This window comes from Chenopodium album, chromosome 13 (assembly GCF_948465745.1).
Source record: "Chenopodium album chromosome 13, dcCheAlbu1.1, whole genome shotgun sequence".
Classification (NCBI taxonomy): Eukaryota; Viridiplantae; Streptophyta; class Magnoliopsida; order Caryophyllales; family Amaranthaceae; genus Chenopodium; species Chenopodium album.
Genome location: NC_137846.1, coordinates 7968421 through 7995825, shown reverse-complemented (window position 1 = coordinate 7995825; position 27405 = coordinate 7968421). Strand labels below are relative to the sequence as shown.

The following is a 27405-nucleotide window of genomic DNA, read 5'->3' as shown; positions in this document are numbered from 1 at the left end:
TTATCCTTTCTCTTCACTCTCACAGAGTCTTACGGCTAACTAGGGTGGATTGATTAGCTAAATGTTTAGGTCCAATAGAACATTTTCTCCATTCAAATTGACAACTAGATATCAATTAACTCTTGCATATGTGCACACACCTAATTTACTTGTTAGATCAGATGTAGTAGTTGTCAAAGATATCGTTTCTTTTAGTTAGTTAGAGACTCCTTTTATCGAAAATATAATCAAGTAGACATTGTATATTAATTCAAACAAAAAAAATGTAACGATATAGAAAACCGTACCGTTTGATTAATTCCAGACTTGATTGAGAGAGTTGCTACTTGTTAGCCTAGTTGTACGTCATCTGCCATGCATAATGGTCTAATTTGTTCCATGCGTAAAACCAAGTCAAAGACGTTCACCCAATATCACAAATGATGATTTTTGGACTTATCTATCAAACTACGTCCTATTATGGCCAAAATAAGATTCATCCCATCATAATTTATAAAAAATACATGCTAATGCAAAAGGTTAACAAATGAATTTTACTAGATTATCTTTACAAATAATAATGAAACCCACGGAACTTGTTGCTAAATGCATAATTGGCAGATTAATATAGAATAATATAATATAGAACAACAAATGATAAAACCAAATACTAGTATATTGTTAAATGTGTTCAAATGTTATCAAGTGAATTCGTTTTTTTAATTTTTAAAGTGTTGAAACATAAGTTTACATAGAAAATAAAAATAAAAATATTTTAATCCAAGTAGGTCCAAGTGAGCCCACTTGCCTCAATGTGGCCCCGTCCCAACAGCCATACCAAAGTGAGTTACGGATTAATATAGTATTCTTAACAAGATATAAAATCCACTACTCATGTTCGTAAAAAAAATAATAAAAAAAAAAAAAAAAAAAAAAAAAACCTCTCCTCATGATCTATTTGTTTTCCTTCTTAATACCCTAACCCTACCACTATGTTGTATAACACCTCACCTGATCCGGTTTATCTCCGAGCAAAGTATGATTCTATTATGTAATCTTATATGGCATCAAAGTCTTCGATCATAACCTTATTTCACTTATTGAAACTATAACATTACGCTCTTTGTTGGTTCACAGTTCACAGTTCACACGATGTTCCTTTCTCCCAAATTGATTATGTTACGCAAACTATTGGGTGCACTCTTCCCTTCTCTTTCTCCCTCCTCCTCTTCCCTTCTCTTTCTCTTTCTCTCTCCTCTGCTCCTCCTTTTTTCCAGCTCAAAATCAAAATCAAAATCAGAAATTCACATCAATTGCATAAAACAATCATGAATTAATCGAAATTGATGATTTGCTTTGTTTGAAAGCGGAGGAGGCGACGACGACGACGGAGGAAAGAATTTCTGGCGGTGGAAATCTTCAAAATTTCTGGTTTGTGATTTGCGATCAAAATTTGCTGAACAATTAAGACTGTTGAAAACTCATCAATAGTACATAGGCAGTCACGAGAATTGTGTGTGGTGGCGGAACAGGTGGTTTAGTGTGGTGATTAATGGAGGCGACGCAGATGATGGTTGTGGCTGGATAATTGTAGTGAAAAGGTACGACTGTTTTTCGGTGGAGGTGATGGCTGGGTAATTGCAATGAAATGGTGGGGGTTGTTGCTGCAGTTTGTTATAATGGTTGGTGTTAGGGAATTGAGGGAACATGGGAGTTGCGTGAGTGGTGAGGAGAAAATGCAGTAAAATAAAACTAATGATGCATATCAACGATTAAAATGAACATATTAGCCAATTGATATCTGATATCAGTCAACATTAGGGACATATCAGACATTAATAAAAACGTATCAGTCAACACAAGGAATATATCAGCCAATAAATGAAACATATCAGCCAACAAAAGGAACATATCATCCATTAAAAAGAACACATCAGCCAACAGATGAAGCATATCAGCCAACAAATGGATGAAATCAGCAAACAAAAGCAACAGGAAAGCCAGCAAAATAAACACATCAGCCAACACAATGAAAAATATAAGCCAACTATTAAAATATACATATCAGCCAACAAAATAAAGATATTAGCCAACAAAAGAAACACGTCGACCAAATAATATCTTTAGCAACCAACAAAAGAACATATCAAATACTCCCTCCATCCCATAATATAGTTCTTCTTTTCCTATTTTGGAGATCCAAAACGTTGTTCCTATTTCCATTTTTGGATACTAGATAAAGACCATTATACCCTCACTTTTTTTTTAACTTTATTAATCGTATTTCTTAATTTACCCTTGAATTTTGCACATGTCACATGTACTTTTTTCCACTTTCTCTCTCTAACTTTTGTCTATGATTGTGTGTTTTTCACTTTTATTAATGTACTTCATCCACTTTCTCCACCTATTTATTATTAAATACCATGAAAAAACACAAACATGAACTATATTATGGGATGAAGGGAATACTAAAAAAACACATGAGCCAACAAAAAAAGTATTAGCCAACACAAAAACCATATCAACCAACAAATAAAACATATCACCCAACACATGAAACATATCAACCAACAAATGAAATATATCAGCCAAGCTTGTCGCACGTAATTATGTGTGCGGAAGTCCGCAACTCCGCACCTAATACCTTCTCTTATGTTATTCACACAACCTATGTAGGGTCTGTTCTCTTCAGATTATTTTCAGTTCAGTTCAGTTCTTAATTTCCTTCTCTCATAAAATATTCAGTTCAGTTCAGCTCATTTCAGTCAATCAGAACAGGTCCGTAGTAAGTAACATCAAATTGGTTCCTTTTTTTTCATTTTTAATGAATTCAACAAAAAGTTATGTCACGCATGCATTGTGTCAGCAATCACATCATTTAACACCTCTATTAATCAACCTGATTCAAAAGCAAAATGCGACAATTTACCTTTACTTTAAATTATTATTTTCCATATATAACTTACATTTTCTTTACTCCAAATTAATTGACAATTTCAATTATCATTTATGATTTAATATTTTGAAAAAAAAAATTTCATGTGAAATTTTATTAAGTTCCTCTCAATGCGTAATTTCAAACTATTAAGTTTTATAAATTTTTTTTTGAGAAATATTTTATAATTTGTACTATTGATAATTAGAGGTTTTTAAGCTTGAATTTAAGTGCCAACAAGCATGAGTGATATTGACAATTAAAGTTATTTATGGTTAAATTTAAGCTCAAACAAGCATGCATGATTAAAGAAAAACAAACTTTTAAAAAATTCGGATGTACAATAAAATATTGTACATCCGTTATAAAGTTACCCTAAAATGAGTAAAAGTTACTCCTGAAATGAATAAAAGTTACCCCAATATGCATAAAAAAAAACCCAATACAAATAAAATTATCTACGCTTTATTAGTAAGGAACTGCATTTTATATGACTAAAAATCAATTATTAGTGATTGAATGTAATTAAATTACCTTTATTAAACATTTCTTGTTTTCTATTTATATAAAAATTGTATTATGTTTAAAGCCACCCAAAAAAGGGTAAAAAGTTATCCTAAAATTAGCTAAAAGTTACCCTAATACTGCTCGATTTACACTAATATTAGTGTAAACCGGGTGTATGCAAAAATTTTCCCTAAAGAAATAAACAAACATGCTAACTAATTGGAACAATATCCCATTGTACTCAAAATATAAAATTTAATAATATAAAATACAATAATTTCCAATTCTAAAACAATATAAAATAAATGATTTAACCTAAATATTTTTATTAAAAGTTAAATATTTAGTTGAATACATTTTGGAAATAGAGAGGCAAATGCCCAAAGACATGAGTTTGGACATATACTACTTATAACTTACAAGCTAAGCGACAAGAGCACCAAAGCAAAAATAAACAAAAAGTATGTTAAACCTAGAATCGAACCGAAGATGAAGAAGGCGGCAAAATGCACATTACTACCTCACAAAACCACTTCTACAACAATTAAGCATATGATACTTTTTGCAACCTTTAATAAATATTTACAGCCATAGGGGGTTAACGAAGCTAGTACCTCTTATTATTGGACCTGGTTATTAAAATTAGGCTTTTTTTTATTATTATTTTACGAAACATGTCCAAATATTTGTCTTTGTTATTTACTTAACACTAATGCTCTAGCCGATATTTTTCTCCTCTCTCCTCATCTCTCTTCTCCTCTATATTTTTCGCCTAAATTTCCTCTTTTTTCAAGATCTTTTATGAGTATCTTGGAGTTTTCTTTAAGCAAGTATGTTTTTTTTTTTTATAAATATTTCCTCGAATTTATCCGGTACCTGGTTTATCGGGCGGGTCCAAGACCCGGGTACCATGACTGCTACTCCCTCCATTTTCAAATATTTGCTCCACTTTTCATTTTCGACCGTTTAAAATACTTGCTTCATTTCCTTATTTAGAAAGATTTTACAATATTTAATTCATTTCTCTCACCTAGCAGACCCACCTTAAATCATATTTTATTAATTTCATATTCTGTCTCATCACATTCTTTAAGTACTTTTGCTTTTACAATTTGTTTATTCTTCCACTTACCCCACTACCTCCATATTTTATTACTTTCTCCAATTTCTCTTAAAACTCTACGCATGGAAAAATTGAGCAAATTTTTAAAAATAGAGGGAGTATTGATATTCCGTATAAAATATTTTACGGAGTAATTTAGTCTTTAATTTCAATTTTAATTTTTCTTCAAATTATAATTTCTTCTATTGTCAACGGTAATTTCTTCTTCAAAACCTAGAAAACCCTAATTCAAAAATCCCAAACTCAGAATACCAAAAAATTAATGAAGTATTCTTTCATGGAAACCCAAAAAACACCAATTCATAAAACCCAGAAAGCAATTGAGTATAAATTAGCCATTCTATACCTTCAACATACTATAATCTTTATGATGTAGCTAACAAAATCCCAATTTATGAACGAGTACCAATTAAATTGTATAATAATTCATTTCTTCATGGTATTTGGAGACCAAACCCCCTAAATCTTTTAAATCTGTTAATTTTATCGTATGTATTTTAAATCAAATTTTTTATTATTATTTTTACTGCTTTTCAAAGTTTTTTGGTTTTTTATCTATAGTTTTTTCTTTTTTTAATTTGGTCAGAATTATGATTTAACTTTTAAAATGAAAAGACTTTTAATCATTCATATAATTAATTTTTCACGGTATTCCAAAATAAAAAGGCTTTTAGTCATTTACATGGTTGATTTACATGGCTTTTAGCCATTTAACTTTTGAAATGAAAATGCTTTTAGCCATTATTACTTTTACGTATTTTGTTAATTACTACGTATTTTGTAAATTTTTTACATTTACTTTTATTTTATAAATGAATTGTGCTTGATGAAGCTCAAAATCTTTATGATAGATTATTGAAAGTCGTAGGTGGAACCATTCTTCAATACGTATTTAGATCAAACATGTGCTTTTTGAAAAATATTCAATTTGCTTATGATTCTAAAGTTAATCCAAGTTCTTGGAATGTTGAGTGTAAAAAATCAGAGATTGTATACTATTTCAACAACCTTAGAAAGGTAAAGGTAGTTTTAATGGAATTTTTTTTAAAAGAAAATGTATTTATTGTTTAACTTTTCAGATTAATTGTTAATTCGAAAATGTATTTATTGTTTAACTTTTTAGATTAATTATTTATGAAGTGTCACATTATTTTTAAAGTAAAAAATGCAAGGATATGGAAAATTGTGCCTTTGGATTAATTCCATACTTGATTGAGAGTTGTTAGGCTAGTTGTGCGTTGTCTGCCATGCATAACGGACTAACTTGTTTCATGCGTAAAGTCAAGTCAAAGATGTTCGCTCAATATCACAAATGACAATGTTTTGGACTTAACTATCAAGCCACGTCCTATTATGGCCAAAATAAAATTCATCCCATCATGAATATATGCTAATACAAAAGGTTAACAAATGAATTTTACTAGTTAGATAATCTTTATAAATAATATTGAAACCAACAACAAATTTGTTGCAAATACATAAATTAATCGGAACAATATAAAACAACAAATGACATAACCAAATACATAGTATAATGTTAAGTGGGTTCAAATATTATCAAGTGGGTTCGTTTTTTTAATTGTTAAAATGTTAAAACATAAGTTTACATAAACAATTTTGAAAAAGTGAGCTCACTTGCCTCAATGTAGGCACGCCCAATAACCATATCAAAGTGAGTTATGAATATTTTTTTTTTTTTTTTTATTCTTAACAAGGTATTAAATCATCTACTCATGAGCTATTTGTTTCCTTTCTTAATGCCCTAACCCTACCACTATGTTGTTGTACACTTCGCCTCCACACATCCAAGTGCCCCTTCGCCTCTAGTTGTCTTCTACATTTACTTACCCGTTTTGTGTGATTAATAGCATCATATGTAGTATTACTTTTGATTTTTAACATTTAACAAAAAGTTATTACACGCACTCATGGTGTGAGCTGCATTTTACACTAAACCTGATCATATTCATCAAATACTTTTGATCCTTGAAAAGTTTAAAGTTAAGCTATGACACACACTCATTGTGTCACCACTCACCAACCATATTTATAATACCTCTCCTGATCTGATTTATCACAAAGCAAAGTAGGATTCTATTATGTAATCTTATATGACATCAAATTTAAGTCTTTGCTCTTGACCTTATTGAATTATTTCACTTACTGAAACTATAACGTTACACTTTATGTTGGTTCACAGTTCACACGTTGCCCCTTCCTCCCAAACTGTCCATGTTATTCACCCAACCTATGTAGTTAGTAACATCAAATTTTTTTTATTTTTTTTTATTTTTTTTTTTTTTTTTTTTTTGTGATAAATTCAACAAAAAGCTGTGACACGCACGTATTGTGTCAGCAATCACATTATTTAACACCTCTTTTGATCAACCTGATCTTAAGGCAAAGTCAGATGGTTTGCCTTTATTTTCTTTTAGATGATTATTGATTGATTACATTCCATATATAACTCATATTTTCTCCGCTCCAAATTGATTGACACATTTTGATTTGACACTTTCCCCTTCAACTGCCTTTTGTGATTTAATAATTAGAAAAACATATTTCACATGAGATTTTATTTAGTTCCTCTTAATGCGTAATTTTAAAATATTAGCTTTGTATAATTTGTACTATTGATAATTAGTTATTTACGCTTGAATTTAAACACCAAGCATGCGTATTACTGAAAATTAGAGTTATTTACAGTTGAATATAAGCGCCAACAAGCATACATGATAAAAGAAAACGAACATGCCAACTAATTGGAACAAAGCTTATGATCTTATTGTACTTATTGATGAAATTGTATCTTAACACTCTATGTTCACAGTTCACACGCTGCCCCTCTCTCCTTTTGCCCCACCCTTCACTCTATGTCACTTGTGAATACAATGTGTTCGAGAATTTCTTTTATTGTTCTAACTAAACCAACCATTACCAATGTTGAACCTCTATTAATGGTCTTACATATTTACATCGGCACCTAACCTTTAAAAACTAAGAACTAACCTATAACACCCAACATTTCCTAAAAAACTAAGAATTAACCTATAGCCTTGATTAAGAACTAACCTATTACACCCAACATTTTCTAAAAAAACTAAGAATTAACCTATAACCTTGATTAAGAACTAAGACCCTGTTCACTTCACCTTAAAAAATTAATATTAAGTAAAAATAATTTCAGTTCGGTAAAAATAAGTTCAGTTTAGTAAAATTAATTTCAGTTCAATAAAAATAATTCCAGTTTAGTAAAAATAAGTTCAGTTTAGTAAAATTCAGTTTTCTTAAAGAAGAATTATAATAGAAAATCAGTAAAAATAATTTCAGTTCAGCAAAAATAATATCAGTTCAGTAAAATTAATTTAAATTCAATAAAAATAATTTAAGTTCAACAAATATAGTTTTGTTTCAGTAAAAATAATTTCAGTTCAGCAAAAATAAGGTGAAGTGAACGGGGCCTAACCTATTACACCCAAGATCTCATTTCCAAATAATTTATTTTAATTCATTTGGACCATACAATTTCAATCCTACACACAAATGTAATGTGCCCACTCCCATTCATCCCCACCCCAAGGCCCCTATATGGGCTATATCACATACATAACATATTCATGCCACATTTTATCGATTACTAAGCAAATGTTTTGCGCTGTGTCCTAGATCTTAAACCCACAAACTCACTACATTGACCAACAAAAGTAGAGTAGCTTAACAGAGATTTTTAACGCTGCCATGAATACAACGATGCTATTTCTTAGATCTTAAAACCCACAACCTCCCCAACCCCGTACCACTCCAGTAAGATTTGATTCCAAAACTATTGCACGATCAAGGCACGACACAACCATGACAACACAGAGTTCCCCCAAAAGTCAGCAACTCTATCAGCATTCAGGACTTGGATGCTCCTTACTACCAGCGACTACAACAGACAAAGGAAGCTTAAAAATGATCAAAAAATAATTCTTGACCTCTGAGAGCATCGTAATTTACACAATCAGGAGCCAAAAGACGAAACATCAGTCACTAGCTACAAGCAAAATTCCTACAGAGTAAATGACTGATATGCAATATGAACATAAGCTGTGAACTACTCATAGCTGGAAGGTTATTGGGAACTTTAATCAATTATATTTAGACAGAATTCTAAACCACCATTGTCGAAAAAAAACTACGAAAATTTGTAACAAAAATATTACATTTATTAACTGTAAGAGACTGGTATAAAAGGAATTGTCAATCAACAGGTATAAAAGAACTCTTTCGGGCCTTTTACCTGTGTTGAGACATGCTATTATGAACAATGCCAGTGAATGGATGACATTTTGGAGAACCAAGAGCAACGGACAATTGCTTGCTTTGAATTCAGAGCTAAAAATTCCGGCTTAACTTTCAACTTCCCTTCTCTGCTGTGATCTGCAAACTCAAGACTGACCGCTCTAATTTCTGCCTACGACTTTCCTTGCTTTTTGTGCTGTATATACAGTATCAGCAATGTTTATCAGTCATAATCAAGCAGCTGTGAATTAAGGCATGCTTGGCCATATGACTTCATGTGAGCACCAGAAATTACACTTCTAATACTTCCAATGAATTCTACAGCAGATATCAGCAAACCCTGCTTGCTGAGAGGTGGACTTTAAAATAAGATCAAAACTCGTCAAAGTAACATAAGAGCTCTACTATGTAAACATCTCCTTTGACGAGGCTGCAGGTGGAAAGGAAGTTTCTGGAAGCCCTAACAATTCACGAGTCATGGCCGTCTTCTCAGTCGGGGTAGCATTGGTCAGAATACCTGAATTCCCATTACAATTTTCATCGGTTGATGCCCTGACCTCAAAATCCATAGCGGGGGGGTACATGGAGCTTTTGCTGCGTGGTTGACGAGTACGCTTTGACTTTTGATCTAATGTAGTAGACGGACAGCGCTTTCGACTATGCCTTACTGGGCTCAAGAACCCAATTTCAAGAGCTTCAAGGGCTTTTGTTGTTAGTGGACGATTCCTAGTGCTTTGCCTTCTTGGTTGTTGGTCTAATGAATCTCCAACCTTGTTAACAGGCCCCACAGCAGAACTGGATGAGGGAATCTGCGCAGCAGAAGAGCTGGATGAGGGAATCTGCGCAGCAGAACAGTTGGATGAGGGAATCTGCACAGCAGAAGAGCTGGATGAGGGAATCCCCACAGCAGAAGAGCTGGATGAGGGAATCCGCACAGCAGAAGAACTGGATGAGGGAATCCCCACAGCAGAAGAACTGGATGAGGGAATATTTTCTCCTTCATGCTGCTTTACTTTGCCATCACACTCAGGTTCAGAAGAAACCTGAGGCAAGTTTAAGTCAATAACTGTCTGATTAATAGGGTTTGTTTCATTTTCCTGGGAAACATCGGAACTAACACGGTAGCTTTGGTCCTGATCCTGGAGAACATTTTCATTGGGATGTCTTGCAGCTGATTGTTCCATAGATATTACTTGCCAATTGTCAAACTGATTCACACCAGAAGGAACAGCATTATCATTTGTCATCACAACTCTAGAAGCAGCAGCCTTTTTTTTCTTTTTAGCTGGCAAGCTCAAAACACAAGTCAGATCCGCCTCAACACAAGAAGCTAATTTCCGTTTTTTTGTGACAGAGCAGCTTGAGGGGCCTGATTTTAAACGACGGCTGAATTGATGTTTAATGGTTCTTGACTTGTGGTCTGTTGGTAGATTGGCATCAGCTGGCTTTTTCACAGGTTCTAAGTTAATGCTGCCTTGTTCGCTTCCACCAGCAACACTCTTTGATTCTTTTAAATGAGCGTGAAGAGCTGGGCTTTGAAGACCATTTCTCATCGTGTCAGTATTAACCTCCGATTTCAAATCAGATTTTCTGGAAGAAGATCTTTTAGCTTCATGAGGTAAACTCCTCAGTTCCCTCACCTTAGATGGGTTATCTTCATGAGCCAGACTGGTGTCAACTACAGTGAACTTGAAAAGATTTGAAATTTCTGAGGAGACTCGAGGCTTGAGGTAACAGTGACGCTCATGGTCAGAAGAATCTTGATCATCATCTGATTTCACTGCAATGGACCACCCATTTTCTTCTATCTTGGAGCTGCTAGGTTTAATTTCATCAGTTTCCAGCTCAAGAAGCTCTGGATCACTGGCAACTTTTGCTAGAACATCACTGATGGAATCAAAGTAGTGATCTCCCTTTGAAAGCTTCCTTCGTGAAAACTTCTTAATCCCGGGCATAAGAAAAACCAAACCGTTCTTTGTGCTAGCATAACCATCACCCCTAGGCTGCTCAGAGTGCCAACCCCTTGCTAACAAACGAGGCCAAACAGCTTCCCAGAAGAGATCATTAGATCGAGCTTTGCTAAGACGGAAGTCTCCTGTCAGATATTTTACTATCTCAGCACAGGTTAGAGAAGAACAGGCCTTGCCAGAAGGAATTTCAGGTCGATTAGTGAGTATTTGGCTATTTTTTGAACCATCTAAGATAAATGTCGTTAGATCCTCCTTTCCCTTCCCAATTCCAACAGCTTCTACTAAACCATGGATCCCAACCAAGGCTTTGAGTGAGAAAACATATTCATCTAAGGTTGTCCTTCCCTCGGCAAATGCCCTAGAAACCTGACAATAGTTCATATGGATTTTTGTTAAGAGCAGCAAGATAAAAGAAAAAAAGAACAAACATGTAACCAATCAGTGTCTACAGATCCATCATTATAATTTTACAAGTTAAAGAGGTATTGCATGATCTTAATAGTTTGGCTATAACAAATGCTAAAATGAGATGTTCAGTGAAGCTAATAAATGTTGAGAAATTGAGATGCATAAAATAAAAAAAAGGAGGTGATGTGATCTTTTCTACTCTCAGGCTGAATCACATCATATTCTGATGTCTTTTGCTTTCTGTATCTTTCTCTTTTTATTCTGGATATACTGCCTTCCTCTAGAGATGAAACAAACAAATAGGATAAAGACTCCATGCAACTATACTCCTCGTACTTTCAAGTAAAAAAAATAGCAGTAAACTAGTGGAGTACCTCCAACAGATTAGTTTTGGATTCTTCAGAGAGACGAGGGGCTAAACGAGCAAAGAGTTCATGCTGCCTGTATCCTGTGAAAAATCTATGTCCAAGTACACACTTCTTGTTCCTCATCTTTCGACACTCTGACCATCTACGATATCCTACAGACCCATAAAACCTTCCATAATAGTGCGCCAAAATTTGTCCCATACCCTTGCTCTCCATGAACCTCATCACTTGGAGAAGATTCTTTCCAAATAAATACAACCCAAGAAGGAAGCTATCAGCTTCAAACTCACTCCACAAAGCACTTGATTGACCAGGGACAAGCCAGTATGTTTGTTTCGGAACCTCAACTTTGACATTTGGCTCTTCTGTTACTGACGAAATCTGGCTAATTCCCACATTCTTTTTAGACTCCAAAAATCCATTTGTGTAAATTGCATGAGGATCATTAGGGCATTCCATCCTATCCTTGATTATATAAGCCTGATTACAGATCCACATCACTGGTAAGGGGAGTCCCATTAGAAAAGAATGTGAAGAGTCAGTACTGCCTTTTGATTCAGCTGGATTTTTCATCAGCTGACGAAGTTCAGACTTGTTTTGTAAAGACGGGATTTCCACCTGGTACTCATCACCAACTCGTGGATGCACCAATGGTTCTCCAAATATGTCATTTGAATCAGGTGAATCTGGAGAAAGAGATGAATCTGAAAGCGTTTCAGGCGAGCTTTTGCCCACTTGATCCAGGTGACTTTGGTCCATCTACAGCAGGAGTTGGGAAGGTTACCACATGAATATCGCAAAAGGCAAAACAAAATGTGGGGAGGGGAGGCAACATGTGAGTGGTAATCAGGAAACAAAATCATTGAAACAATTTTTCTCAATATGCTGTAAAACGATATCCAAGAAAAAAAAAATTCAAAATACAAGTACAGTCTATTTTGAATACTCAATTCAATAATTTGATGCAGAAATTCATAGGCTAACCAAATTCATTTATCAGATGCAGAGATTCCATAGTTTCAGTCTTCAGGCAATCAATCAAAGATACATGTTCTTAAGATTGAACAAAGAGGAGTCAGTTTCAGCTCAATTATAGTAATAGCACAATACTTGCAAGAAATGGACCAAATTCGCTGTAAGAAACAGCTGTATACAGACCAATTTGCTAATAACAAATGGTTGCAAATCAACCAAAAACTATAGAAGAGCATGAAGATCCTGACACTTCTAGAAGTACATTACACACGGCTTGGGTACTAAATGAAGGTTATAATGTATATTGCTCCAGCTCTTTTACCCAACTCACAATACCAGCATTGAGATATAACTATTATATCGTGACAGTTAGAAGCTTAGGTTTCAACGAAATATAAATGGGACTCCTTTAACCTATCAATTTCTGAAAAACGAATCCACACCTATATGCAGGCCTTTTACGAACTCAATGTCACTTCAATAGTCATGCCGCTTCCTTTATCTCAAATGATTTATGCATAACCAAACTGATATAATATGATCAGGTTCAGCACCTAAATGCATATGCATATACATATACGAAGTATATAGTAACAATTCACATCATGAACCATTCTGTTCTGACATCTGATCAAGATATGATTCTACTAGTCTGAAGTCGCGAGGACACATTCCTAGAACTTGAAAAGCTATACTGAAGAACCAACATAAGACACACATTCAGAAAATTCTTAAATAATGACCAAATCAACACACAGAAAAATAAAAAAATAAAATACATTCAACACATTCGTGATTTCTTGACATTGAACTTTCAGGGTGGGGAAATCATGTAGCAAAAACCTAATTGTCACCACAAAATTCTCTATTTTCTGCTATATCAAATCTGAATATCAATCAAACCCCGTTCTTACAGTCCAGAATGGTAAACCTCGGGACGACAACTCGACAACAAGTCGAGAAGTTCCAAACTTTCTCTCTCCACCTCCACCTCCACCTCCCAACCATTCTCTATAGTAACACACACGAACAGAGAATTTCTCTGCTCTAACAAGCAGAAATTTGACAGCAGAAACCATTTATAACAAATTAACAACACCTACATGTAAACCCAGAAACCAAATTCAACCAAAACCCATTGAACACTTCGATATCACTAACCAAAATATACAAAAACCCAACATTTTTAGATCCATTATTTCTCCAAAAATTTGCACAAAAACCACCTAAACACGTAAAACAAACATAACAATAAAACATGTTCACACCATAAAATTAGTCACCAACAAACTCATACAATTTTAACTTGCAAAAGCAGCACAAAAAACAAGCAAAATAATAGCACAAAATTAACAAAAAAACACCACATACCCAACAAATAATCCTAGAATTTCAAACAAAATATGTAAAAATAATACGTGATCCAAGTTTTTTTTAACCATAAAATATCATTAAACAAAAAATACCCAAGAAAAAGTTACAAATAACACTTACATTAACACTTTTCACAACCAAAAATATACATTTGAGTATAAACATTTGCATTGACTATACCAAATTATGAAACAAGATTAACAACATCATAAAAAACGTGAAGAACCAAATTTGAACAAATGGGTATTTTGGATTTTTATTTTTTTGGAATAAAAAACTTTGATTAATATTCTTAAACTTTCTTGTAGGCAAAAAAAACAATAAACCAAACCAAACAACACCTTATAAATAAAGAGTACCCAGAAAGCAAAAACTACAAAGAAAAGGGTAAAAGAGTTTACCATTAACAGTTGAGAGTTGTAAGCTTTTGTTTGTTTGAGATGGGGAGTTTACAAAATATTTTTGAAGGGGTGGGTCGAAGAAGAATAAGGGAGCCAAAGTCTTCCTCTTCTCTCAACTTTGTATAAGAGGAGAGAGAAAGAGAGAGGAGAGAGGAGAGAGGAGAGAGATTGAGAGATGTATTGTGTTTATGATTTTTTTTTTTAATTGATGTATTTTAAGAGAGTGAGATGGGGTATTTAAATAGTTTTATGTATGTTTTTGGGTAGTTTTTGAGATATGATATGACAAAGTTATAGCCAAAGTTATAGTCGTAACCGTATTTGTTGGAAGAGCTTTCGTCTAGTTGAGGCCTCACCCAGCTTGAATCTAAATATGTCAGGGTCTGATCAGCTTTAAATTACGACATACGGTTATATAAATACGAAATACGTAGTATAAACTTGTAGCATACTTGTCAATTTTTTCATTCTTGTTAATAATATTATGGCCAACCAATTGTCAAATAGGGATATTAAGGACTTTTTGTTAAAAAGTTAGGAGATAAGCAGAATTTTAAATACAATGGGCTTGAACTCTTGAAGGCCTTTTGGTTTTAGTTAATTTGGTAAACCAAGGGTTAAAAATATGTTGCAACATAGTAAAAAAAAGAAAGAAAATTAACAGATTATTGTATCAATAACAAGTATTACATTGTTGCAAATTCATAACCCATAGTAAGAAATTATAAATCTCCCTCTCTTAATTGGCAGTGATTAACTCTCCCAATCAGTCATTCTCACTATATTGGGCTACATTTCTAATTTAAAATTGTCCAAAAAAAAAAAAAAAAAAAAAAAAAAAAAAAAAGAGAGAGAGAGAGAGAGTTAATTTAGACCATCTTCACTCATGGTATAAAAATTTATACCATCCCTCTCTCTCTACCACTTTCTCACTCCTCTACATCATCTATACCATAATACAATATACTTTCTCCAAAAATCATCCCACCTATAGTATAAAAAAAAGTTTACCATCACACTTTCTCTCTCCTATTTGTATTAATGATACACTTAATTTAATTATAATTATATTTCATTTTATTGTTGGAAATAACTAATTAATGTTTGTAAAGTTAATTAAATAAAATAAGCAATTTATGTAGTAAAAAGTGAATTCGAAAAAATATATAAAACTATATCAATATGGGTGTTTATGTGTAGGTCTTGAAAAACTATGAACAATGGTAATTTTTTCATAATTTTTTACTTTATAATTTTTTTCTTAAAATGCAATTGAAAAAAAATAAAATAAAAGATACATGATAACCAGGCCACATGGCGTGACCTGGTTGGTTCATGTTTCACGGAGACCAAAGCAATTGTTTACCATGGAATGGTACATACCATCCCATCAAATGGTATAGTTTTATACCATCAATGTAGTAAAAAATTGCATGTTTTTGATGAGTTTTACACCGTGGTATAAAATTATACCACGAGTTATGATGCTCTTACAACTCTCAAACTATGAGTCTATGATAGGATTTGATGTGTAGTATCACAATCAGAAATCATAAAGATGATTATGGTCATTTAAGCAAATTAGTTTTAAATGACCTCTAACTTTAAATGTGATCAATTAAAGTAGGATAGAGGGACTCAATTTTTTAAAATTTTATAGAAACTAATTGGCATTTTCTGCCACAATTAATTCACTCTCTTAGATACATATACTCTTTTTTTTTTTAGTATATTCTCCATCTCACAAAGGATTGTTTACTTTCCTTTTTTAATTTCAAACTTTAAAAATAATGACGGTTCATAAACTATTACTAATGTATAGTGGAAAAAAATAACCATGTGAAATCTTATCTGATTTATTTTAATGTATATCATATTACAAGTAAAATTTCTATATAATACGTAATTAAAGATATTTATAATCCTAGTTAAGGATTGAACTATGTATTCTTATATGACATCCGAGTCATTGATCATGACCTATTTTACTTATTGAAAATTAAATGTTACACCTTATGCTGGTTCACAGTTCACATGTTGCTCCTCCCTCCTTCTCCCCCTGTCCTCCACGTAATTCAACCAGCCTATGTAGTTAGTAACATACATCAATTAATTTCACTTTTAATTTTTTATAAACTAAACAGAAAACATAGACGCGCATGCATTGTGTCAGTAATCACATTATTTAATATCACTCCAATTCAACTTGGATTGTTTACCTTTTTCTTTTAGAGGATTATTATTATTATATATATTATTATACATATAGTAATATACATTATAATAATTCTTCTATTTTGAATTGTTGACACGTTTTGACTTTTATCGAGTAATACTTTTAAATAACTCTACTTTAGCAAGCCTTTTGTGATAGATTGATAAGAAGGGGAAAAAAAACATATATATTCATGTGGGATTTTGTTAAGTTCCTATTAATGTGCAATTTCTAAAGATTATTAGTTTTATAATTTTTACTTATTAATAATTTGAATTATTATGCTTGAATTTAAATGTTAGTAAACATGCATGATAACAGAAACATATCAACTAATTTAGAATGGAACTCATTACCTTATTGTATTTATTGAAATTGTAATGGTACACCCTTAAATTACATTCTATGTTGGTTCACAATTCACATGTTGGCTCTCCCTTTCTCCTCCCATATCCCTCCCTCCCACATTTCCACGATATTCATCCAGCCTATATAGTTAGTAAAATCAAATTAATTCGATATTTGATTGCTGTGATGTGCACGCAATATGTTAGCAGTCACATTATCTAACACCTCTCTTAGCTTGATCAACCTGATTCTAAAGCAAAGTAAGAGCAGTTACCTTTTCTTTTAGATCGAAGATTACATTCCATATATGATTTATATTTTCTTCGATCCAAATTGGTTGAAATGTTTTAATTTTACTTTTAATTTGTCAATTTTCACTCACACTATTTTAACTATAGCATCTTTTGTGGTTTATTATTAAGAGAAAACATATTCATTTGAGAGCTTGTTAAGTTCCTCTCAATATATAATTTCAATACTTTTATAGATTTTACTTATTGATAATTAGAGTTATTTACAATTCAATTTGAATGCTGACAACCGCACATAATGAAAGAAGCATGTCAACTAATTAGAAATGGAGCTCATTACCTTATTCTTTTATTGTAACTGTAACGTTACACTCTATGAACTAGTTCACAATTCACACAATACCCCTATCTATGTTCTCCTCCCCCACCCCTTCTTCCCTCCTATCCAAAATGTCTCCATATTATTCACCCAATCTATGAAGTTAGTAACATCAAATTGATTCCTTTCACTTTTGTTATTGGATCAATTTAGCATAAAAATTAAAGATGTGACACGCGGGTATCGTGTCAGTAGCTTGATTAATTTGATCCTCAAGCAAAGTGAGATCGGTTATATTTTATTTTAGATGGTTACATTCCATATATATGACTTTTACTAACAATTTTTACCAACTCTACTTTAATTGTACCAGTATTGTGTTATTGTTAAGAGAAAACATAAGTATCTGATATCTTCTTAAGTCCCTCTCAATGTGTAATTTCAAATTATTTACTTTTATATTATTATTTATTGATAATTAGAATTACTTACGCTTTTTACGATTGGAGTTAAACTCTAACAAACATGCTTATGTGTCTATTAATTTGGAATGAAGCTCATCTTGTGACTTCATTGTTCATAGCTCACATGCTGCCCCTCCATCCTTCTCCCCGCTCCTTTCTCCCAAATTGATTCCTCACTTTATTCACCCAACCTACACGTAAGAGTAACATCAAATTGCTTCATTAGCTTTCATTTTTGATTTTAATTAAGTTCAATAGAAAGATGTGACATGCACGCATTGTGTCTTAATTTAAATCCGAGTGATATATACCATGCAATGTCATGTACATAACATATTCTTCTATAGGATGATTATTTATAGTTGATATAAATTTTATTAATTGTGATTTGTAACAATAATTTGTTGGTAGATAATATAATATGATCATGGATCAAAAATGTGTTTTTATATTTGTTACATAAGTGTCCAAAAAAAAAAAAAAAGTTACAAATAAACTCTTAATCCTAGATGACTTGGTGTGCTTTCCAGTTTTCTTCATGACTTTTCCATGGTCTTTTCAAAAATAGAATTTTGGGATTTTTGATGGTTATCTTAGCTTCTGGAAAGCTTCTTGACCATTGATCAAAGCTACTTCGTCTAAATAAAATAAAGAACATTAAAAATTTGTTTTATTATAACTTGGTCTTCTCTTTAATTACTCTTCCAAAAATTGATATTTGCATACTTAAATAAACCGCGGGGACATCTTATAACTACTATCTCCGATCTCAAAATTTCTTTCAGATTATTGTTTATGCACATTGAGACAATTGAAGAGAGAGTGTTCGTGTTGTAACTTGTATGTGGGTGTAAAAAAAACATAGATAAAGTAAGAGAGAGTAACTAAACTTGTGTAAATATAATTTTTGTAAGAAAAAAAAAAATAAAAAAAAATGACTTTGTTGTATCGATAAGGAAGATTTGATTAGACTTCAACCCTCGTGATTTTTTGACTAGACACTTGAGAATTTGAGAGTTTGAGAGTAGAGAGTAAAGAAAAAGAATTTCCTATCCCTAGTATTCTCACTTATTAATAGAATTCAAACCTCAAACCCTAAAGGTTTGATCGAGGTAAGAAATTTATTAAATGAGCTAAAACTTAGTTAGTTAAGGAACTTCAAGATAAGAATATGAGTAGTAGACATGTTAATGAAGGTCTTATAGATGTCAAGTTGTCAACCAAAAGAATGATCTCCAACCTTTCAAATTTGAAGTAACGCATTTTTTTTTTTTTTTTTTTTGACAAAGGCAAAGGAAACGCATTCACTATATGAATCTATGATTTTTATTGATTCAAGTAAACAGTGGGGGCCTTTGCAGCTTGCCGCCCGATTGGTACAACAGTACAATAATCCACATGATTTCATTAAGTCGTCAATCGTTATATACGAAGTAATATTATATCATACTCAACTAAGAAATGTTTGATCCAGTGGTCAAGATTTGGTCTCTTGAATTAAAGGTTATGAAACTAAATTTTACTACGGGTTTTTGGGGTTATAATTCCCTTATTCTTTTCATTTACTTTCAATAACTCTAACCTATTCCCTTCGTCGCTTTATTATTTTTTGATTTTACTAAACTGGACTTGTTTTGTTAAATTTAAGGAAAATTTGTTGAAAACCATCTTATACAAACCAAATTTTGTTCAAAACCATCTTGTAAAATTTTTTTGTTAAAGCACACCTGTTTTAAATTTTTTTTTGTTGAATGACTTGAATCCCTCCACTTTTCGGATTTCGATTATTGATTGACATTTCCGGCGTTGATTAACATGTGCACCTTACGTGACCCACTTAACCCCACTTTTCTATTATTTTTTCCCCCTTTTCCTCCATTCATTCCCCCTTCGTCACGTACATATTCCGTGCAATTGTATAAAAGGCTATAAAAACCAAATTATGATGAAGAGGAATGACGAAGAAGGAAATAAATGGGGGGAAAGGGGGGGAAATAAAAGAAAAGTAGAGTTAAGTGAGCCAAGTGAGGTGCACATGTTAGTCAACGCCGAAAATGTAAGTAATTAGTCAGAACCCGGAGAAATGATGGGGCTTAACAAAAAAAATTTTAAAACAGGTGTGCCTTGACAAAAAAAATTTTAAAACAAATGTGTTTTGATAAAAAAAAAAAAATTATAAGATGGTTTTCAACAAAATTTAGTTTTTATAAAATAATTTTCAACAAATTTTACTAGATTTTATTTTATTTTTGAATAAAGTCAGGTGAAATGAACATAGTTTAAAACTAAAGTAGATTGACCAATGGGTGACTAGGAGTTATCAACAAGATATAGTTTTATCGATTTTCCGTCAAAATAAATAAATATACGTAGTAGATTTACTCCGTATTATAGTAGTGTAATTTGCCTTTTGATTTTGGTAAGAAAATTAGTGCTTTTTATAAGGTTGAAAACACGGAATCATGTATGGGTCAATACGGTCAATATGAATAATATGATGAGGGTCTTTAAAAGGTAATTAACAAATTTAATATGTTTAGGGTCAATACGATCAATATGATGAGGGTATTTAAAAGGTAATTATTTGGTTTTAGGGTATGTTCATATTTATTGAACTGAACTGATTGGAGCTGAGCTGAAATGAACATTTTATGAAAGAAGGAAATTAGGAGCTGAATTGAACTGAAGTGTTAACAACTGCACTGAACTGAAATTAAACTGAAGTGATCAGGCCCTTAATATGTTTAGATAAGGTTTTTTTTTTTTTTTTTTTTTTTTTTTTTTTTTTTTTTTGGGAAACCATGTGTTTAGATAAGGTACAATTATCTTTCAAAGATAAAAAAAAAAAAAGAAAAAAAAGAAAAAGAAGAAATAAGATAATCAAAGGTAGAAGCTCAAAGAAATTGTACCCCTCTGTCCCAAAATAACCAACATAGTCAAGTTTGCACATATGCCGGTATACTAATTTGACTTTATTATTGTTTTTTTTAAAAAAGTTTGACTTTATTATTATATAAATATATATTAATGATAATTATTTTAAAAATTATATTATAAAACTTTATATTAATACTTATCTAACAACATATGTTAATATTGTAAGAAGTATATCTTTCTCTTTTATTGTCCCCACCCAAACCCACTACCTATTTTTTTTTAATTATTTATTTCCTCTTACATTTATTACCTTACAATAAATTATTAATCCCATTATTTTTCTTTTACTACTACAATTTTTTAATATTTCAACTACCCACTAACCTCTTGTTTTATTTTGTTTCAAAAAAAAAAAAAAAAAAAATCTTGTTTTATTTAAGTCAATTAAATTGTCTAAAACTATGTACCGATTAAAGTGTAACACTTATTAAAACATAGTGGGAGTATGATTAAAGCTAATACATAACTAATGAAATAAGCACGTCGTCTCAAATATTCTGGGACGAAGGGAGTACTTTGTAAAATGCCCCCAAACAGCCAAATTAACTTTGTATATCATCAAAGATTCCTATATACACACAGATATAAGGTGCACCCAAATGTATTTTTGCTCAATTATTTGATGACTATTGCTCATTTGGTTCTGCTCATTTAATCATCAAACTAAATGAACTAAAAACAAAAATAGCGTTGAGTACAAGGTGCGCCCGGCTGTATATACTTACATCACAGTTACATAAATCAAATACATGTATTTTAAATAATAAAAACATTAACTTAATACAAGTAGTTAACTAAGCTACCTCTCGTTATCAAAATGCTTTTTATTAAAGAAAACAATTAGTCTCTCACTCTCTCCTATATATATATTATGACAATTTTATGTATTTAAAGATCTGAAAACCTTTTTTTTTTTTTTTTTTCTGGTCACGCAGTTGTACCGAGTACTTGTTAGTTTGTTATACTACGTAATTACATATGTACTCTTATGACTTAGATTGGTTATGATGGATGATAAATTATTCGCGAGAGGCCTAAAGTTGAATAGAATTTAAAGGGAATTTTTTTATGTGGTTTTTCTTCATGTCTTTAAAAGTTTTACATATTTAATTTTAAACAATACTGTATTTATCTCATAAAAAAATAAGAACAGAAGGACTTTTAAAAATGGATTTAAAGATTGAGGGACTACTTAGTGTTTTAGGGGTTGAGTACATTAATTAGGGGTTGAAGTTTATTTTAAAGTAGTAGTTTAACTTTTTAGTGTTGTTTTTTTTATAATGAAGAATATAATATTGTCGGTGTAACATGTAAGTGGCGTACATGCGTTGCAATTATTTTTTCAATTAAAACTTTCCTTCACGAGTGTTAGCCAACGTGAGACATACTAGTATAATAAAATCCTGCTTACATTAATGACCTCTATGTATTTCATTATTATATATACAACTATACAAGTTCGCATATTAAAGTGCTACTGTAATATACTCGTACATACATTTCACAAGTAAATATCTCGGATCAGGTTGATCCACGATGGATTCTAATTCGATACAGCAAAAAAAAAAAAAAACGACTTAATTAAGTAAATAAATAATATATATGTGCCAAATTAAACAACAAATATTCTTGGTATATATAATTTTAAAGTACGGATATATGAAACTTGAAAAACTATAAAGAATATTTTTTAATAAAAAAAAAACGTCTTAAAAAAAATAAAAGATGTGTTATTGAGTAAAAAACAATAAAGGAACATTTTTGTGCTATAATCATGATGTGAAATTCGTGTCAACAATTTCAAACTTCAAACATAATTTACCAACTATGGAGTATGTAATATAGAGAATTCCGAACTAAAGTTCGTCTCTCCAACAAAATTCATCACCATATTCATCAACACTAGCACGAACGTTGTTGGTGGTCGAGGCGGAAGCCAGAACATCATCACTAGGATTCTTGGAGAACATTGATGAAAAAAAGAAACGACCAAGATTATAAACTTGTTCTTGTTGATGAACTTGTGCAAGAGAAACATTGAAAAGAAACAAACCAATGCTTAGAAAACAAAGCATTACGATCCCAAACCAAAAAACACACGTCTCTTTCTTAGATTGTCCTGTTGTTCTTCGGTGACTCATTGTCGATCACGAACTTTTGAACTAACGTTCACGTACCCTTGTGAGTTGTGATTATGTAGAAAGTTGTCGAGTTCTTCGAAAATATAAGCGGTTTTTTTATTCTATTTATAAGCGTCATATAAAAAAGCCTAATCGATAAGTATATTTAAGCCCCGTTCTTTAAAACTGCTCTACTCTGCTCAAAAGAAATCTGTTCTACTCTGCTCTATTTTCAAATAATAATTAATAATAACAATAATACTAATTAATATTCAATAATAATGATAAATATTTTATTGATGATAATAATTTATTATTTTAAATAATTATAATAATTATAAATATTAAAAATAATTATAATAATTATTAATATTAATAATAATTAATATTTATTAATCATAATAATTAATAATAATAATTATCAAATAATAAAAATTAATAATTCAAACTATTAAGAATTAATATTTAATAATATTATTAATTAATAATTTCTAATAATTATAACAATTCTTTCAAAAAAATAAATAATAATAATAACAATTTCTTTTTTCTTTTTTTTTTGAAAGAAAAATAATAACAATTTGCAGTATTTGCCGAGAATAATTATAACAAACAGTTAATATTTTTTTTTAGGGAATAGTAATACTTAATATTTTTTTTTTGAAAAGCAATACTTAATACTTATACATAGGTTGTTAACAGAAACTTCGACGGAATGTCAAATTCAATTAAGACTTGATCGAAACATGTTTGTTCAGCTATTGAACTTGATGATTGAAAGAGATTTACTACATGACGGTAAATATGTGAAAGTAGCGGAACAAGTAGGTATATGTCTATATATTTTAGCAAAAGGACTTTCATATCATGATGCTTCCGACAAATTTAAGCATTTTATTTCTACAATATGCAAGTATTAAAATGAAGTGTTGAAAGCGTTGGTTAATTTGTCATTCAATATCATTAGACCACATCGTGACTTATCCGAGGTAATAATTTGTCTTTTATCTTTCTACTATTAAAATATGTTAAATATGGTACACATTTATTTATGTTTTCACTCACCTAAATCAATCAATGGTATATGCACTTAATAATAATAATAATAATAATAATAACAACAACAACAACAACATTAATAATAATAACATTAATGATAGTATTAATAATAATGTTGAAATCTGCTCTGCTTTGCTATCCTGAAATCTGATCTGCTCTGCTGAAATTTAATCTACTCTGCCCAGAAGTTCAAAAGAACAGGGCCTATATACTAGTTCACAAACTCGTGTAATAAAATAATCCTATGGCAACTAGAAAACTATTTAACTTTCTAAAAATATTTAACAACATATAATTCTATCTTAACATAACACTTTCAAAATCATCATTAATTATCACATGGTGTTGTTTTATTTTTTTACAAGCAAACAATAATCCAAAAAAACATTGCTATAAAAAACAAGAAAATAAAATTAAAAAAGCATTAAATAAAACAAAACCAATTAATCTTGCGTCTCCTATGAATCCTATTACATTTTTATTCTAGTTATGTTGTCTTATTATTGTGGTTGTGGCTGTGGCTGTGGGCTGTGGCTGCCCAATGATACACTATTTATGGCCTTAGGACTTTAGGAGTCCAGTGGAAATCAAAACATTAATAGTTCAGAGTTGAAATTTAGGCCTTGTTTGGTTCACTTAATTCTGTTTTTGTGAACTTATCTGATATGGTATGGTCTGTTTTGATCTGATCTGATTTGATTTTCTGATTTGATCAAACTTTGACCTTAAGTGTAAGATAATTTATAAGGAAAAAATATATCAAGTGGGGTCTTGTTAGATTCGTAATAATATGTATTTTATTAATATGTAATTTTCATAATTTTTTTCATTACGGAATGAAAGATAATTAGCGATAAAAAACTGCACATAAAACGATGATCTGATCTGAACTTATTTTTTCTGATTTGATCTGTTCTGAACTTATTTTTTCTGATTTGAACTTATTTTTTCTGAAATAAGTAAAAATAAAGTGAACTAAACAAGGCCTTACTCCTTATTTAAATATGAGTTGGAAAGATTGATAGGGTGCATTTTTTATTCACGGATCACTTATATGAGTTTGTTTAAACTTTTTTTAGGTGAAGTTAGCGTTATTAATCCTTATAATAACTTATCAAATTATAATTTCTTGGCTTATCTAACCTCGTTTGTACTTATTTTTTTTTTAAGCAATATTTATCTCCTATAATATATCATTAAAGTCATAAGAAAAAGGAAAAAATAAAGATTTGATTTTTTTTTTTTTTTTTTTTTAAGAATACCACTCCTTTTTTAAAAATTGACAAGAGTCACCAGTTATTTCTGCTTAGCTAAAATGTTGCTAGTTTGTGAGCTACTTGTACATTATTTCTACAGACTTTTCAAAATTTTGATATCTGGAATTATCAAATGACAATCTAATAGGGTAGTCGATTCTCCTTTTAGTGCTTGAACTAACCGTGCCAAATCTGTCCAAATAATCATGTTGCCCCTCCATTCTCCCAACTCTCTCTTTTTTTTTTTTTTTTTTTTTTGGAGTAAAAAGTTATAGACTTAAATACCCGCGTGTACGGTGACTCAGCTAATCAAAGTTAACCAAAGTTAATTTTTGCTCTTCAATTGATGATTAATTGAAAAATAATAATCAAATGAGAACAAATTATTTATTATATAACAGTCTCTACACAAAAGTAATAGTGAAATATTAAGAAGGAATTAAAATACTTCAATTCCTACGTATATATGTTGTTTGGATGGAGAGAAAGCTATAAGGGTAAATAATGTAAACGAGATTTCATCCTAGGTCTTGAATACAAGTACTACCTCCATTTCTTATTATTGGTAATAAAGAAATATTTTATATTTCACAAATAATACTCCTTTTATTGTACATAATAAGATACGGAGGTTGAATTATTCTTTCATCCTATTTCGTATTGTACTTATAATTAGATAGTTTTCATGTTGGTGCTTTTGAAACAGTGGCTAACTACTTTATTGGTCAAGATCACGTCAACTAGCATAAGAATTTTGATCTAAATAATCTATACTAGATGAAAGCCCGTGCGATGCACGGTTTTCCTTATATTAATCTCAAGAAAAGATATTTTCGTATTTGATTTTTTTTTTCTTTTTAATAATTTCAGACAAAAAAAAAAAGCATAATAATTTAATTAAAGTGTTATTGCCTATTACAAAAGTATTTTTTTTTTTTTAATGTAATTTATAATGTGACTTTATTTATTGTTGTTATGTATTTTATTTGTGTTTGTTAGTTATATGACTATTGAATTTAAAATTATAACTAAATTGTAAATATGATATCTTTAAAAAAAAAATTATAAATATGATAATTTATCGGTTACATAAGGATAAAATCTTTAATGTGAAAAGATTTTTTTTTTATTTTTTACATATTTAAATCCTAAATCATTATTCGTTGATTTTTTTAAAAATAGAAATATTAAAAAATAATAAAAAACATGTATACTATTTATCTTCTATTTCTTCATCAAATAAAACTGGATAAATAAAACATGTTAGCAAAAATAAAATTTATATAAAATTAATCTTTATAGTCTTATAAAATAAATCAATAAAATTTTTGTAAATCTAACAATTGTAATTGTACAAAATCAAATCTATGCATTGGAATTTTTTAATCGTCCCTTGTCACCGCTTCTTATTTGTAACGATGGAAAAGTAACTAATGGAGTAAACTTTTCTTTCAATTAACTTTGGACGAAACTGTACAAAGTTGGCTTTAATTGAGGCATGAACGTTAATTTGTTCAATTAAGTTAATTTGATGACTTTATAAGCTACCTAAATCACAAAATAATTGTTTTAATCATAAAATTAATTAATAAAAACTAAAAAGGTTTATAAAAAAATTTAATAGATGTAAACGATTTATATAGATATAATACCTTATCATACTTTGTTTTTCCAATCATTTTTGCTCGAATTTAATTCGTTGATTAATTAAATTAGATCTGCATATAAAAACAAAATTCAGTAAACAAAACATAAACATATAATCATTAAGCATTCCAAATAAACACAATGCAAGCAATAATCACAAATATACATTTAAACATGGATTTTAAAAAATAAAACTAAGAATTACGTAGCCACTGATGACCGAAAACTAACACAAAATTCGCTTGATTTGGTTTTGTATTGATATGAAATTTTATTGGTGTTGTAGGATGTGTCAATTTATAGTGGTAGGCATCAAAATTTTTAATTTAATTATTGTTAAGGAATAATTTTTATTTCTTATCATAAACACTATCAAGATTATCTTAGATATATAAATCCTATATCTAAAGATAATTGTTTTCTTAAAAGATAATTTTTAGTTTCTTAAATAAGTTAAATCCT

General features: G+C 30.6%; 1 protein-coding gene across 1 annotated transcript; it reads right to left on the bottom strand.

Moving 5' to 3' along the window:
* Nucleotides 1–8659: 8659 nt before the first annotated feature.
* LOC145576183 (uncharacterized) lies at nt 8660–14520 on the bottom strand. The gene is made up of 3 exons (XM_081633964.1): nt 14328–14520; nt 11584–12336; nt 8660–11167 (listed from the first exon to the last, which is right to left on the bottom strand). Exons 1-3 carry the CDS (start codon nt 14328–14330, stop codon nt 9236–9238), a joined length of 2688 nt encoding a protein of 895 aa, XP_081490090.1. The 5' UTR covers nt 14331–14520; the 3' UTR covers nt 8660–9235.
* Nucleotides 14521–27405: the final 12885 nt, after the last annotated feature.

What these genes read in the sequence shown, in the direction of transcription:
- LOC145576183 (XM_081633964.1), bottom strand. An exon ending in CCAAAACTAATCTGTTGGAG is followed by an intron (nt 11,168 to 11,583) that starts GTACTCCACTAG and finishes AACTATTGTCAG; the next exon opens with GTTTCTAGGGCATTTGCCGA.